Raw genomic sequence first — 14,526 nt, 5'->3', positions numbered from 1 at the left:
CAGTTGAGCTGTGTGGCCTCAGGCAAGTGACTTTCCCTCTCTGAGCCCAATTCACTCCCTGGACAATGAGAACCACATGTCTGCCTAGGAAGGCAGCCAATTGAATGGAATAATATACCTAACACATAAGCCCGTGGGCTTTGTAGCTGCTACAAAGGAAGTTGTTCACTAATTTCCATCTCACTTGCCCCTCACTGTGCAGACGGGGAAACTGAGATCTAAGACGTTCTGTAACTTGTGTCCTCACCCAATCAGAGATGGGCCTCCCTGACCATGACTTTCATTGTCACCCAAAGGGAATTAACGGCTGGCAGGACTAGTCACTGTGTGGAGGGGGGTGAAGCAGATTGACTTATGCCTCCACTGGAGTGGCCAGAAATGTCACTTCACCCCATGGTGACTCAGTTTCACTTCAGGGAAAAAGATAATCCCACCCCTACTCAGTGCAGACAAGTTCAAGGTCATGTATGGAGCGTGTCTGAGCAGGTTAGCAGCACTTATGGGATGACTAGGCCTGGGAGGTGAAGCTGGGGGTGGTAGTGGATGGGGGTTGCTTCCAGAAGTCTGTTTTTTGTCCCAGGTCAGAGATTCAGATCAAGGTAAACAAAAGTTGGGCAAGTTCCTCAGTCTATCTGACCTCAGTGTCCTCTTCTGTAAAGTGGGAGGAACCCCACCTTCTCCATTAGCACCTGCTGAAAAGGAAGGAGAGCCAGTACCCAGTGGGCGCCAGGAGAGCAGGTGCTGAGCAGGGGCAGGTCCTGACCCCACTCCTTCTGGCTCTGGGGGGGCCCCAGGTCCAGCACCATTGCGCCATCACAGGGACTCACCCCCAAAGTGAGAGACATGTTTGTGGAGCACCTGAGCACCGGGATGCAGGGGGTACGCAAGCTGATGGCCCCCACCATCCAGGACAGGTCCCCGGCCCTCTCTGGTAAGCATGCCCCCAGTGGTGGATCCTGAGGCCTGGCAGGGTCCCCATCCCTTTCTAAGAAGAGAACCTCGAGGTCTGTGGAGACGCCTGTTCCACTGGGCTTCAAACGCCGAGTCCCAACCCCAGATGTAGTTCTTACTTTCATCAGAAAGTTGGCAAGGGGCAGTCACTTCTCTGAGCCTCTGTTTCTTCTCTGTGAACAAAGAAGGGGTGATGTGACAACCAGAGGGAGGAGTAAATGCTAACATGGTCCCTCCCGAGCTCAGCTTGGGGCCACATCCTGTCAGGCCCACCATCTGACCAGCCTGTGTGACTATGACAGTTTCACACAAGAAAAGTGACTGATCAGGCCATTTGTCTGAAACTGATGGGCTTCATCCCTGCAAATCCTGGGCAAAGACAAGTTGGTCTCCCTGGGCAGGTGCCAGGCCTGCTGCACCTTCTGCAGGGGTCCACACTCAGCCTGCTGTCTGTCACCATGCCTTCCCCCTCTGACCTCACTGTTCACCTAACCTGCTCCGCCCTCCCCTCTGTGTCTGTGTACAATCCCATCCAACCTTCACACCTGGGAAATGTCCTGGGGACCAACGGTGCAGCAGATGGGCCCCTGCCCACAGAGACTGGGATTGGGAGGGGAAGATGGTCTCAGAAAGAGAGCTAGAACTGGGGTCCGATTCAGTGCTGGTGGGACTTTCCATTGCCATGGGCTCAGGAGGGCAGCTCCCCAGGCAAGGGGTAGTTGGGGACCCCAGAAAGGCATCCTGCCATAGGAGCTGCCCGGGCAGAGGCCAGGGGCTGGAAAGTGTGGGTGTTCAGGGATCAGGGGGTCATTGGAAAGGACAGATGGTGGGGGGGCGGGACATGGTGTATGGAGCGGATGGAGTATCCAGGTCAGTATCGCAGGGTCCTCCAGCGCTGAACTAGGTGATTGAACTTGACCCTCCAAGCTCCAGAGAATTCTCCACCCCTCCTTTGCCAAGTGCTCTGGAGCCAGGCCTTGAGAGATGGGTCATCTTGTGCAGGCGATGCTACCTCTCACGGCCTCACCGTCCTCACCAGGAAAGTGGGCTGATGGGAGAGATGCGTAAGGAGGGCTCAGCTTCTGGAGGGCTGCTCCCTCCACCCCTGCGCTTGGGAATCAGGACGATAGTATGAACAGTGTAGAGGGGGCTGCATGTCTGATCCCAAGTTTCAGCCTGTCCCACTCTCCTAGGATCTGCAGGGCCGGGCTCGCTGGCCTCAGTTTCCCTTGTTCCAAGGGGCATCCAGATGTGTGGAGTATGTCAGGTGTCAGCAGTAAAACCTCTTGTCTGTGTGCAGGCCCAGAGCCTGGGGGGCATTTTGCCGTGGTCTATAATCCCCTGGCCTAGACAGTCACCACCATCATCACCCTGACTGTGGACTTCCCCAAGGTCAACCTCACAGATGAGACAGGCAACCCCGTGCCTGCACAGGTACGGGTGGGAATCCTGCCTCAGCCGCACCTGTGGTTGCTGTCTCTGATCCAGGCAGGGACCCCTAGAAGTGGGAGACTTTGACATGATCACAAAATAACTCTGCTATCACCATAATGAGGCACTTGTCCATTAGGGTCAGTGAGATCCACCCAGGGGACTGACCCTGGGCTTTGGGCATCTGACATGACCAGAAGTCCCTTCTGTCGCCTCCTTAGAACATCTCAGGGTGATCTAAGCTGCATGGGAAGCTTCACCTCCTGCCTCTCTTTTGGGAATATATATATTCTCATATAAATTTCTGGGCTTCCCTGGTGCCTCAGCAGTAAAGAATCTGCCTGTGATGCAGGAGCCTCAGAAGACGTGGGTTCAATCCCTGGGTTGGGAAGATCCCCTGGAGGAGGGCATGACAACCTATTCCAGTATTCTTGCCTGGAGAATCCTATGGACAGTGGAGCCTGGCTGGCTACAGTCTGTAGGGTTGCAAAGAGATGGACATAATTGAAATGAATTAGTACACATGCTCGTAAATTTCCACCTTGTGTGGAAAGGCATAAAGGATCTTAAAGGTGGATCACTATGGATGTGCCATGTTAGGGGCTGGGCCCAAGCTACCTCTTTCTGCAACACCCACATCCAGTGTAAGCGTGTGGTCCCTCCTCATCTCTGTCCACAACCAGGACCTGAAAGTGATTTCAGAGGGTGCCCTATGTATCCCCAGCCAATCCTTCCTTGTGGAGACGATAGAGATACTGCCATCACTTGGCCATTCAGTAAACACTTCCAAATGCCTACCTGTGATGTGGCCTCAAGCTGAGTACTGGACATTGGAGTCACTTGGGGTTCAGGAAGCAGACACAGAAATGGACAGTTAAGATACAGAGTGATGACCAGGAACCAGCACTTAGCTGAGACACAGGAGGAAGATCGTCTCATGTTGATGGAGGATGGAAGGATATTGTTTGAGAAGACCCAACACACAACATCCCCTCTCCCCACCCAAAGGCAATACCCACTAAGAATAAATGTATTCAATATTATTGAACACTTACTGCATGTCAGGGTTACGCTAGGTGCTGGAGAAACTTTAATAAGCAAGCAGACAAAAGTCCCTGCCCTCAGGGGGCTAGTATTCTAGCAGGGGGATCCAAGTAGGCAACAAAATTAGAAAGTAGAGAATGTAACGGATGATAACTGTAGTGGAGGTAAGCCTTCAGGACAATTTGAGGGGTATGCATGGGGACATTGTGTCTGCTTTAGTTCAGAGAACAACCAGGCTGGAGGTGGTGAGAAGCAACATGAGCTTGTTAATTGGCCCCCTCCACAAAACCCTCAACAGCCCAGAGATGGGACCCGTTCTCTGGAGAGTGAGGGGGCTCCCTACATGGATCCAGAGTCCTCATCCCATCCCTAAGTCAAATAACTTGGAGATGGGGAAAATCCTGAAAACCTCCCTCCTCTGGGAAATTGGAGGATGAAGAGATAAGAGAGCTCCCTCCAAAGAGGAGGCCCTCCAGGTCGAGGGAACAGTGTGAGCAAAAGTTCAGAGGCAGGAAACAGCAGGGAGAGTTGGAAAGGAGGGACGTTGGTTTTTCAGCCCCAAAGGGGAAAGGAAGGAGGAGGGAGTAGGGCCTGGGCTAGGACCCTGTTGAGCAGAGAGGATGCAGGAGGGGAGCCCAGCTCAGCCCAATGATGGATGACCCTGCTGCCCCTGTGGGGAGCGAGCACTCCATCCAGGAGGTGTGTAAGCCCAGGGTTGCTAAGGAGACTGAGATGTCTTCCCCCTGTGACATCCATCATGTGAGCCTGTCCCTCTAGACTCGCAGGTCCAGAACTCAAAAAGACGCCATCTGCCTATGACCTGCTTGTGCTGACCACAATCCCAGGACTCTGCTACCAGTATTACTTCATCAGGCCCATGAGGAGGGCCCAGAAAGACACTCAGGAGACTGGGGCCTCCGTGGACAGCACCAACCAGTTTGGCCGCAGACCCAGGACAAATCGTAGGCAAGTGGGCAGACGCATGTGGGGAATGACTGCCACACCATGTTCCTGGACAAGGACACCAACCTGATGCACAGCATCTGGGAGAGGTGAGGTGCAGCCATTGCTGACTCTGAGACCAGGAGTGCCCTAGGACCTGGGCAGGTAATGCCTCACCTGGGTCTCCATGTCCTCATTTGTATGTCAAGGATGTGATGGTGGTGAAGCCTCTTGCTGTGTAACCAGCTCTATTTCTAGGTGTGTGAGTCTTGTTGTTGTTGTTCAATTGCTTAGTTATGTCCAGCTCTTTATGACTCCATGGACTACAACACACCATGCCTCCCTTCACTGTCTCCCAGAGTTTGCTCAAATTCATGTCCGTTGAGTAAATGATGCCATCCAACCATCTCTTCCTCTGCCACCCCCTTCTCTTCCTGCCTTGAATCTTTCCCAGCATCAGGGTCTTTTCTAATGAGTCAGCTCTTCGCATCAGGTGGCTGAAGTATTGGAGCTTCAACTTCAGCATCCAATGAATATTCAGGGATGATTTCCTTTAGGATTGACTGGTTTGATCTCTGACTAACCAAGACAGCATATTAAAAAGCAGAGACATCATTTGGCCAACAAAGGTCTGTAGAGTCAAAACTATGTTTTTTCTAGTAACCATGTATGCATGTAAGAGTTGGACTATAAGAAGGCTGAGTGCTGAAGAATTGATGCTTTTGAACTGTGACGCTGGAGAAGTGTGTGAGACTGGGCCAGGTCAAGAAAACCTTTTGTGAACTTGTTCATTCCAAAGATGTTGTTCCACAGGAAAAGAAGCGGGGGGCGGGGGGCGGGGGTGCGCTGAAAATTTCACCATGGAAAAAGCGTAGCCGTTGTAAATTTTTTTAAAACTGAGAGACACAAAAAATCCATCCATCCACCAACCCTCCCATCCATCCATCCACTCACCACACATTCATCCTTGCACCCACCCCTCCACATCTCCATCCATCCTTCCGTCTATCTATCCATTCACTCATGTGGTCACTTATCAGGGGAAAGTTGGCTCCCAGAGTCTGGAGCCACCCTTGTCCATCCTCAGTTCCCATCCCAGGCAGTTTTCATTGCTCCTCCACTGCCTCTTCCAACACACCCACTTCCGTTTCCTCCTGTGACCTCCTCACAGGAAGAAGACTCAGGAGAACAGGTAGCTTGGGAGGAGCACCGGCTAGAAAGTGAGGTGAAGGAAAGAGAGAAAGGGGGCAGACTGCAGGGGAGGGAGACGGGGTGTTGACGTGAGAAAGACGAGCGTCACCTGGAGCTCAGCCCCATCAGTTGCCAGCAGCTCTGTAAGCTCAGACCAGGACTGCGCCCCCAGTGGGGCTCATGGGAAGTTCTGTCCTTCAGTCAGTCCACAGGGACGTCTTGGGAGAGCATGAGACAGGTAGGGAGGGCCGACTGCAGCCCACATGAGAGGTCGGCAGAGGGTGTGGGGGAGCCGGAGAAGTGGGGTACAACCCCAGCACATGTGAGCCTCCCTGGTCAGGCAGGGAAAAGTGAAGCCTGCAGGCCGGCTTTGGGCTCCGTCATCACTCAGGCCCCACGCCCCTTCTGGGACGCCCCTGAAGGGCCAGCTCCAGCTCGCCATCCCTTTCTGCCCACCCACGGGTGCCCCACACCCAAGCCACATCCCCGCCCAGCCCTTCCCAGGAGTGTCCTGCTGTCCATCTGCCTGGCCCCTGTGTGTCTTCAGGTGCTTTGGGCTCAGGTGAGGGAAGGTGTGCTTCTTATCGGGCTCCCTCACCTCCCAGAAGGGGTACAAAAGCACCTGCCACACAGTCAGAGAGGGAAGCCTGTTGGAATAGAGAGAGGGCGGCTCAGAGGAGGCTTGGCAAGGATGAGACACCCAGAGCCAGGCCTGAGGCCTTGCAGTCTGGAGGGAGTCCGTGGGACAGATGAGCGGACAGTGGTTCCTTAGAAGGACCTGCCTGTGCAGAGACCTGAGGGGGGCAGCCACCATGTGTGCAGACCACCTCAGGGCATTTGCTGGAGGAGGGCCTTTGTTCTTTCATATATGACAAGCATGTTGATATATTTCACATACCATACAAGTCACCACGTTACACGCTGTACATGTATATGCTATTTTGTGTGCCCACAGAGTTGTGCCATAAGGGTGGTGTCATCTGCATATCTGAGGTTATTGATATTTCTCCTGGCATCTTGATTCCAGCTTGTGCTTCTTCCACCCCAGCATTTCTCATGATGTACTCTGCATATAAGTTAAATAAGCAGGGTGACAATATACAGCCTTGACGTACTCCTTTTCCTATTTGGAACCAGTCTGTTGTTCCGTGTCCAGTTCTAACTGTTGCTTCCTGACCTGCATACAGATTTCTCAAGAGGCAGATCAGGTGGTCTGGTATTCCCATCTCTTTCAGAATTTTCCACAGTTTATTGTGATCCCCACAGTCAAAGGCTTTGGCATAGTCAATAAAGCAGAAATAGATAAATAAATATTTAATCAATAAAGCAGTGGGAATAGAGCCTCTGAAACCATGTTACACCCTCTGCTTATGCTCTCGGGAGCGTGTTTTGCAGCGTCTCTCCCCTCCTCCTGCGGGATTCTTTCCTGGATAGGGAGAAAATCTGTACCTCCTGGGCTCTTGGTGAGTCCACGGAGCTTTTGTCCAAGCTGAGTGCATGAGCTTCATTGAGGGTCCTCATGACAGTCACATAGGTTCTGAGGAAGTTATTTTTGTTCACTCCTGGTTCCGTGTTGGTGTCTTAATATTAAATAGAGGCCTTCTGAGCCTGGATCCCATCACAAGAATTCCTGGAAGAAACTGTCCACAACAATCATACTCTTTTCTCTTTTCCACCTCTGCAGAGTAACCAAACCATCCAGGTGACCCAGGAGTTCATGGAATACCACGATAACAGTGATGAGGGTCAGGTATCCATTTCCGATAACTACGTGTTTGCTCCTAATGGTACAGCGAAGCCAGCATGGGCGGCTGTGGAAATGGAGATCCTGGAGGGGCAGCTCTTGACCGAGATCTGGCAATGCTTCTACAGGTGAGGTTGGCCCTCTGCTTGTGCACAGCACACAGTAGGTGGTCATGGGCAGGTGGGGGACTTTACCACTGAGCCACCTGGGAAACCAGCAACGATATACACACAAGAGCCGTTCCTGTGTTTTAATTAATGCAGAGAAATAAGCCACCCAGAAGCAGCCAGCTGCTCAGTGCCTCTGGTGAAGTGGGCTCTCCCTGTTCTTTTGCCCCCAAAGGCCCTCTGCCGGCCCTGCCTGGCAAGAAGGAGGCAGGGAGGGAAACCGGAAGAGAGGAATGAAAGGAGGAGGGACGGGCGTCCGGAAGTCTACCCCAGCTTGACGTATCTCTTCTGCTCCTCCTCCAGGACGGTGAATGACAGGAACCCCGCGTACACCATCTACTCCCGGCTGGCCCGCGGGTCCCCGGGCGCTGATGGGGAGCTGCTGGGTCATCGCATAGAGCAGGAGTACACTGTGGGCCCCTTGGAGCTGAACCACGAGGCCATCTTGAGGACCAGCACCGATCTCGACACCAGGCGGGTCCTCTACTCCGACAACAATGGGTACCAGATGCGGCACAGAGCCTACAAGCAGTACATGGGGAACACTATCACGCGGATACATCCTGTGGTACCCCGTGGGAACAGTGCCCACAGAGCAGAAAAGAGAGGCAGCCTCTCAAAAGAGGCTGGAGACACCCCTTTAGCTCCAGCAGCAGAGGCCTCCAGAGCATCTCCCAGAACCTCTGTCGCCCATGTGTGCCGTTAGGGGCTGAGACCCAGGCTTGTTCAGCCCTGGGGTCGGAGCTCTGGTGCCCCCACATATGAGGAAAGTCCCTGAGGTCCACTGTGGGCACCGCGTGTCCTCCTCTATAGATGACTGGCCCGCTGGGACTGCTCTGAGGATGAAGCAGATGGTGCCTGTCCAGGCCTGAGCGGGGGTGACCCTCCTTTCCTGCTCTTAGTCAGCCACTGCCTGGTTACCTGGGAAACAGCACAGGCTGATTTCTGAAATCAGTTCAGCTCTGAGATGCTTTGCCCCCAGCAGCGTGACATGGGACAAGTCCCTTGGCTTCCCTGGGCCTCAGTGCTCTCCTGGGAAAGGGGGTAACCTCTCCCTAGGCTGTGCGATCAGCTGGGATGATCCAGGAGCAGTGCCAGGCTGGGCACCTCCTGAGCCTCAATCCATGTTAGTTCTTTCTCCTTCCAGTGGGGAATGTGGCCCCTCCCTGCTCTGTCTTCCTTGAGTTTCTGGTCCCTCTCATCCCTGTTGGCTGGTTCTCACCCTCTGTGGCCTGGGCTCCAGAGAGTCCAAGGCCCTCAGCCCAGGACATCTTGCTCCAACAGAGCAAAGGGTGTGGATTGTGTGACCACTTTCCAGCCCAGGCTTGAACCCTTTACTATCGGGCAACCATTAGCCTATCTCAGACTGGACTGACACACAAGCCTTTGTTCCCTTCCTGTGACAGTTTTTCAGAGATGGTTTGGGAGCCCCTTTTACAAGTGGGGAAACTGAGGCTTGGGCAGCCTGAGTCCCCCAGCTCGTAAGGTCAGGAAGCAGTGGAGCTGGATTTGAATCCCAGGGCATCCATCTCACAAGTCAGAGCCCCTCCCTGCTGCTACCAGTGCCACCCTGAGCTGCCGCTGTGGCCTGTGGGGGCCCAAGGGAGATGCCTGATCAGATGGCCCAGTTGGCTGGCCCATGACCATCACCACCAGTCTGGCAATATTTCTATCCACAGAATTACTACCCCATGACTCAGTCGGCCTTCATCCAGGACAGACAGAGCAGGCTGGTGCTGCTGTCTGAGCAGGCACACGGCATCTCCAGCCAAGGGAGCGGGCAGATGGAGGTAGGAGGAGGCCCCTCTGGTCACCACGGGCCGGCCAGAGGCCAGGCGGGGCCTGTCAGATGACTCTTCCCTGCAGGTCATGCTCCATCAGTGGCTGTTGATCAAACAGCAGTGGGCCCTGTCTGTCAACGTCACGCTGAACGATACCTCAGTTATCCACTCGGTGTTCTGGCTCCTGCTGGGACCCTCGACCCTCACCAGGGACCTTGGCCAGAGGAGTGGAGTGGCGCTGCAGCACAGACCCATAGTGCTGCTTCGAGAGCTGAGCGATAAGAGGGCCTCCTCTCAGAGCAGCTGTCATCCCTGCCCCGAGGTGAGCCGACCTATATGGGTGAGATGAGCTCAGGCAGAAACCGATTCAGCGGGAGAGGGATTGATGCCGAAGAGAGGGCCTGGTGCCCTGTAGGTCTGGTGGAGGTGGGATCCTGAACCAGGGTGAGTTCAGCAATCAACATCAAGGGCTATCAGTTGATGTTCTGTTGTTTGGAAGAAAAGAATCCCAAGGGGCAACCAGGCCCAGAGATTCTTGTGGAATAGAAGGAGAAGCTGGAGAAGAGGCCAGGGCAGGAGGGAGACAGCAGCTCAGGGCCTCTCCGGAGCGGGTGTTCATGTCAAGAGCTGCCTTCCCGGCCACCTCCAGGTCCAGGGGCAGATTCCCAGGAGAGGGGATGTGATGGACCAGCAGGGTCGGGTCTGCTCCTGGGTCAGTCAGTGGTTCCTTCCTAGCATCTGGGAGCCCTTCCTACAGAACAGATGTTGCCATGGTGAGCAAGTTCCATGGCTGTGGTCAGCTCCATCCATGGGTCCCACCCTCGGCTCCTCTGGTGGCACATGAGAGAAACCGAAGATCCGACTGAGCCACAAGGAGACTTTATTCAGAGGCCAGCGCACCCCAGAGAAGGGCTGGGGTGTAATTGTGCCTTGGGCGCTGGACGCTTCATGAGGCCACTTCTCTCCTTTCTGTCACCTGAGCTTTGCTCTGTCTGCAGACCTTCTTTCTCCTCCTATCTGAGACACAGCTGTGAGCAGCTCTAGGACTGTGTGTCTCCCCACCCAAAAGGAACTGAGACTCGCTCAGGTCTCAAGAGCCGAGATGCCAGGAAAAGAATCCGAATGGTCTGATCAAATCACATGACCCGAGCCTGACCAATCACTGTCAGTTCAGTTCAGTTCAGCTGCTCAGTTGTGTCCGACTCTGCGACCCCATGGACTGCAGCACGCCAGGCCTCCCTGGCCATCACCAACTCCCGGAGTTTACCCAAACTCATGTCCATTGAGTCAGTGATGCCATCCAACCATCTCATTCTCTGTCATCCCCTTTTCCTCCCACCTTCAATCTTTCTCAGCATCAGGGTCTTTTCAAATGAATCAGTTCCTCACATCAGGTGGCCAAAATATTGGAGTTTCAGCTTCACCATCTGTCCTTCCAGTGAATATTCAGGACTGATTTCCTTTAGGATGAACTGGTTGGATCTCCTTGCTGTCTAAGGGACTCTCAAGAGTCTTCTCCAACACCACAATTCAAAAGCGTCAATCACTGTAGCCCAAGGTATTGTGAGGAGATGGCATTTGCACCAGCAGATGCTTCAGGCTGCCTGTGGTGTGGGCCACATGTTGGAGAGGCGTGAGATTGAATGAAATGTGTGTGGAAAGCTCCACTTAATGTGGAGGGCTCTGAATGCCAGGAGGAGAAGCTTGGCCCAGACTCTCCTTGTTGTCCATCTGCCTTGCAGAGACTACCCGGGTTCACCCAGGCTTCCAGCAGCAAGAAGCTGTGACGCTGCCTCCAAGTCTCCACCTGCAGATCCTCAGCATCCCAGGCTGGATGTACAACTTGAACCACACAAAGCACCTGCAGAATCTTCAGAAAGGTGAGGCAGGTATTCAGGCGTCCAGACTTGCTCTTGCCTCTTTGTTGTCAACCAGGTCCCCAAACCCATCACCAGATAAAGGTGCCCTCCCCAGAGTCATCCAGGCTCTGTGAGGTCATCTGGTTTCCTTATCTGCCAAATAGGGAGACGGAGGCCCACTGAGAGGCAGGTCACTCAGCAAGCCAGGGACAGGTGGAGCCCAGGTGCCATCTAGACTGCAGTGACTGTGTACAGAGGGGAGCCCCCAGCAGGGCATCTGGGAGGACCTTCTGGTGGAGGAAACAACTGTCAGGAAACAGCTTATCATATTGCCAAAGCCCCGGTACACCTTATGTGTCCCTTTACACTCAGAGCATCTCAAACGTGGGGCTGACCGTGCCTCAGTTGCCCCCCTGTTCCTGGAGACCCTCCAAGGGCTGGTACACTCCAGTGTGAGGTCTGCAGGATGAAGATAAAGAGGGAAAGGAAGAGGCAGAGGCCAAATACGACCTTTGTGGCTAATAAAGTGGGTGTTGGAGGCTGTGGCTTAATCCTGTAGCCACATGGCTTCTTCAGGCTGGCCTCTCGCACCTCGCTCCACGTGTCACAGAAGAGGAGGTGGGGATCATCTCTTGCAGCAGCAGTCATGCTTACCTGTGCTGGAGGCAAAGTCCACTGAGAACCCACCTCCTGGAGGCAACCTGTACCAGAGATGAGAGATGAGCCTGGGCTAAGCAAGCAAGTCCCTCCTCCTAGAGAAAAGTAAGTGACCGAGCGAGGGGAGCAGCAGCAGATGGCTAGAGGGCCTCCTCCTCTCCCAGACTCTTACAACCCCCATGTTATCATCACTGCCATCATCGCCAGGGTCCTCATTATCACCAGCATCACCAGCATCACCGTCTCCACCATCACTATCATCATTGTCATGTTCGGGACCCAGAGGTCTTCACCTGTTTCTGTTGCTCCTGTCCTTAACCACAGCATTAGGAAGGGGGGAAAGAAACTCTTCTGCTGCAATAACAAAGAGCCCAAACTCTCAGGGCCCTAACACAGTATAAGGTAGTTTCACCGCTATGCCATGTGTCCAGTGGGGCCCAGCAGGAAGGCCCTACTCTTTTGTTCACTAGGGACCAGGAAGAGACTGTTTTCTAACACAGCCTTCCTCGATTAGAGGGACATGTGTCTGTGCGACATGACAGACACACCACTTTTGTGTTGGCCTCAGAGTCAAGAAGCCACACCACTGTTCACTGGGGCAGAGGCAGAAAGACTATACCCGAGAACTGGCAAGTTGGAGGGCAGGCCCAGTGAGGACCACAACAGTTAATGAGGCCAAGACTTTCTAGGCATCCGCAATGGCCCCCTGTGTGCATGGTGGGAGCGTTAACATCGGCTGGACCTGGTTGGAATCCTCACTCCTTCTTTTGTTGCAGACCAAGTACCTACCCCTCTCTGAGCCTTGGTTTTCTTGTCTGTGAAGTAGGGGTTGTGTTAGCTGCTTCCGCGGGAGGTTGAAGATGGGAAAGGGAGGTGTGTGTAAAGTACCAGGCACAGACCAGGGGTCCTCACTGCCACCTTCCTTCTGTCCCTAAGGCCATCAAGGACAGACCAAAGTGGATTTCTGCCGAGTCCTGCTGTGGCTCCACCACCTGTATGAGAAGGGACAGCACCCTGTCTGGTCTCAGCCTGTGACGGTGAATCTGCAGGTAACCTGCCCCACCCCACGTCCCACTCCCGGATGGCTGAGTCAGGAACCCCCGCCCCACATCCCGCTCCTGGATCACTGAGTCAGGACACACAAGCAGATGCTCACATCTGTGACCCCAAGTCAAACCCTAAGTGTGACCATCCTGACTCAGATGCCACCTTGGCTAAAAGATGCCTTATGGTCGTCTTGAAAAAAAAAAAAAAACACGAGATTTGATCTCTGGGGTGCATGAGGGCACCCCAACCCCTCCTACTCATGTTCTTCTAGACTTTTTGATTCTTATCACATGCCTGTGTTTTGTGCATTTATTGTTTTATTCTTGTGGTAAATCTTTTTACACAACACAGATGTTATTTGTGGGATCAGAAAACAAAAGATTCTCACACGGATTATCGAGTAGGTGATCAGAGTCACTCAGTCCAGGGTGTGAGTCTGGGCATTTCTGCCTGGTATCCTGCTCCCCGCCCCCCCACCCCACCCCAGGCGCTGGGCCTCCGTGTCCTCACCTGTAAATGGACAGGTAAGGGTCTTTCCCCACAAGGATGCTGATGCTCTCAACTGATAAGGCACACATGGTGCCTGACACCCTGATGGATGTCAGTGCCCCCAGATTCCTGCCTGTGTCCCCCCTCTCCTCCTGACCCCTGGATCACCCTCTGACCCGCACTACAAGTGAGGCTGCTGCCGCCCCAGCCCAACCACATCCTCCCCGCCACCCCGTGATGTACGGAGACCCCTCCTTTATCCCCAGTCTGCCCTCTTCATGGGGGATCTGAGCTCTTTACCCGTCTCCTGCTCATGGAGAATTTCTCTAAATCTCTCTCTTGTTGCTTTGGCTTCAGGGATACTTGCAATCTGAGAGAATTCCAACAACCCAACCCAGAGCCCTCCCTGTGGTGTCTTCCCGATGCCCTCCTTTCACAGCCATGAATATAGGGGTGGGGAGTGGTCTCTTTCCTCACCGACTCCCAGCCCACTGTCATCAGAGACACTGTCAGCTTCACCTTCCCGCCTGGCTTCAGCAGGTCACTGGCTTCATTACTTCCTCCTTGTCACCTCTTGCTCACAAGCTGACACCAGTCTCGGGAGCAGACGTAAATGCAGAAGGGGGCATGGTGGCAGCACAGAGCACCTCGCCCTCTACGCCTCCTCCTTCCACCCTCTCAGGAAAGCTCCTGCAGAAGACCCCCCAGCCTACCAATCAGCACTGTCCTTCCTCCTCAGAGACGGAGCTACCCCCTGCCTCCCCTCTCTGCATGGTCTGAGCATTATGGGGAAAGGGGGTGGATAACATGACTGACGCCATCTTGGAGCAAGGCAGGGCTCCACCTGAGCACCACAGGGAGGAGGGAGCTCACAGCTGGGAGCAGCTCCATGTGCCTACCCCCTGCTGGTGTGCTCCTCCAGCTCGGCACCTGGGGAGACCAGCTCCTTCTCGGCCTCGGTTCCCTCATCTGTAAAATGGGGCTGCCCATCCTTTCTATCCTGTCCATCCCTGGTGGCTCAGCTGGTAAAGAATCTGCCTGCAATGTGGGAGACCTGGGTTCGATCCCTGGGTTGGGAATCCCCTGGAGAAGGGAAAGGCTACCCACTCCAGTATTCTGGCCTGGAGAATTCCATGGACTGTATAGTCCATGGGGTTGCAAAGAGTCGGACAGGACTGAGCAGCTTTCACTTTCATCCTGTCCATGAGTATTTGCTCTGGCAA

General features: G+C 54.0%; 1 protein-coding gene across 1 annotated transcript in view; it reads left to right on the top strand.

Moving 5' to 3' along the window:
• The window catches only part of LOC120861624 (epididymis-specific alpha-mannosidase-like), a 35,525-nt gene extending 21,442 nt beyond the window's left edge, over positions 1–14,083 (top strand). The window contains 15 exon segments of the mRNA XM_040237332.1: positions 687–826; positions 828–931; positions 2,252–2,385; positions 3,262–3,268; positions 4,218–4,406; positions 4,409–4,478; positions 5,794–5,797; positions 7,244–7,431; positions 7,774–8,038; positions 9,150–9,260; positions 9,337–9,526; positions 9,860–9,864; positions 10,996–11,131; positions 12,704–12,816; positions 13,844–14,083. Of these exon segments, the coding sequence (XP_040093266.1) occupies positions 687–826; positions 828–931; positions 2,252–2,385; positions 3,262–3,268; positions 4,218–4,406; positions 4,409–4,478; positions 5,794–5,797; positions 7,244–7,431; positions 7,774–8,038; positions 9,150–9,260; positions 9,337–9,526; positions 9,860–9,864; positions 10,996–11,131; positions 12,704–12,816; positions 13,844–14,083 (1,896 nt within the window).
• The last annotated feature ends 443 nt before the right edge of the window (positions 14,084–14,526 follow it).

The sequence above is a fragment of the Oryx dammah genome, unplaced genomic scaffold, assembly GCF_014754425.2.
Source record: "Oryx dammah isolate SB20612 unplaced genomic scaffold, SCBI_Odam_1.1 HiC_scaffold_3, whole genome shotgun sequence".
Taxonomy (NCBI): domain Eukaryota; kingdom Metazoa; phylum Chordata; class Mammalia; order Artiodactyla; family Bovidae; genus Oryx; species Oryx dammah.
The sequence above is the reverse complement of the archived record's forward strand: the minus strand, read 5'-3'. Positions and strand labels throughout refer to the sequence as shown.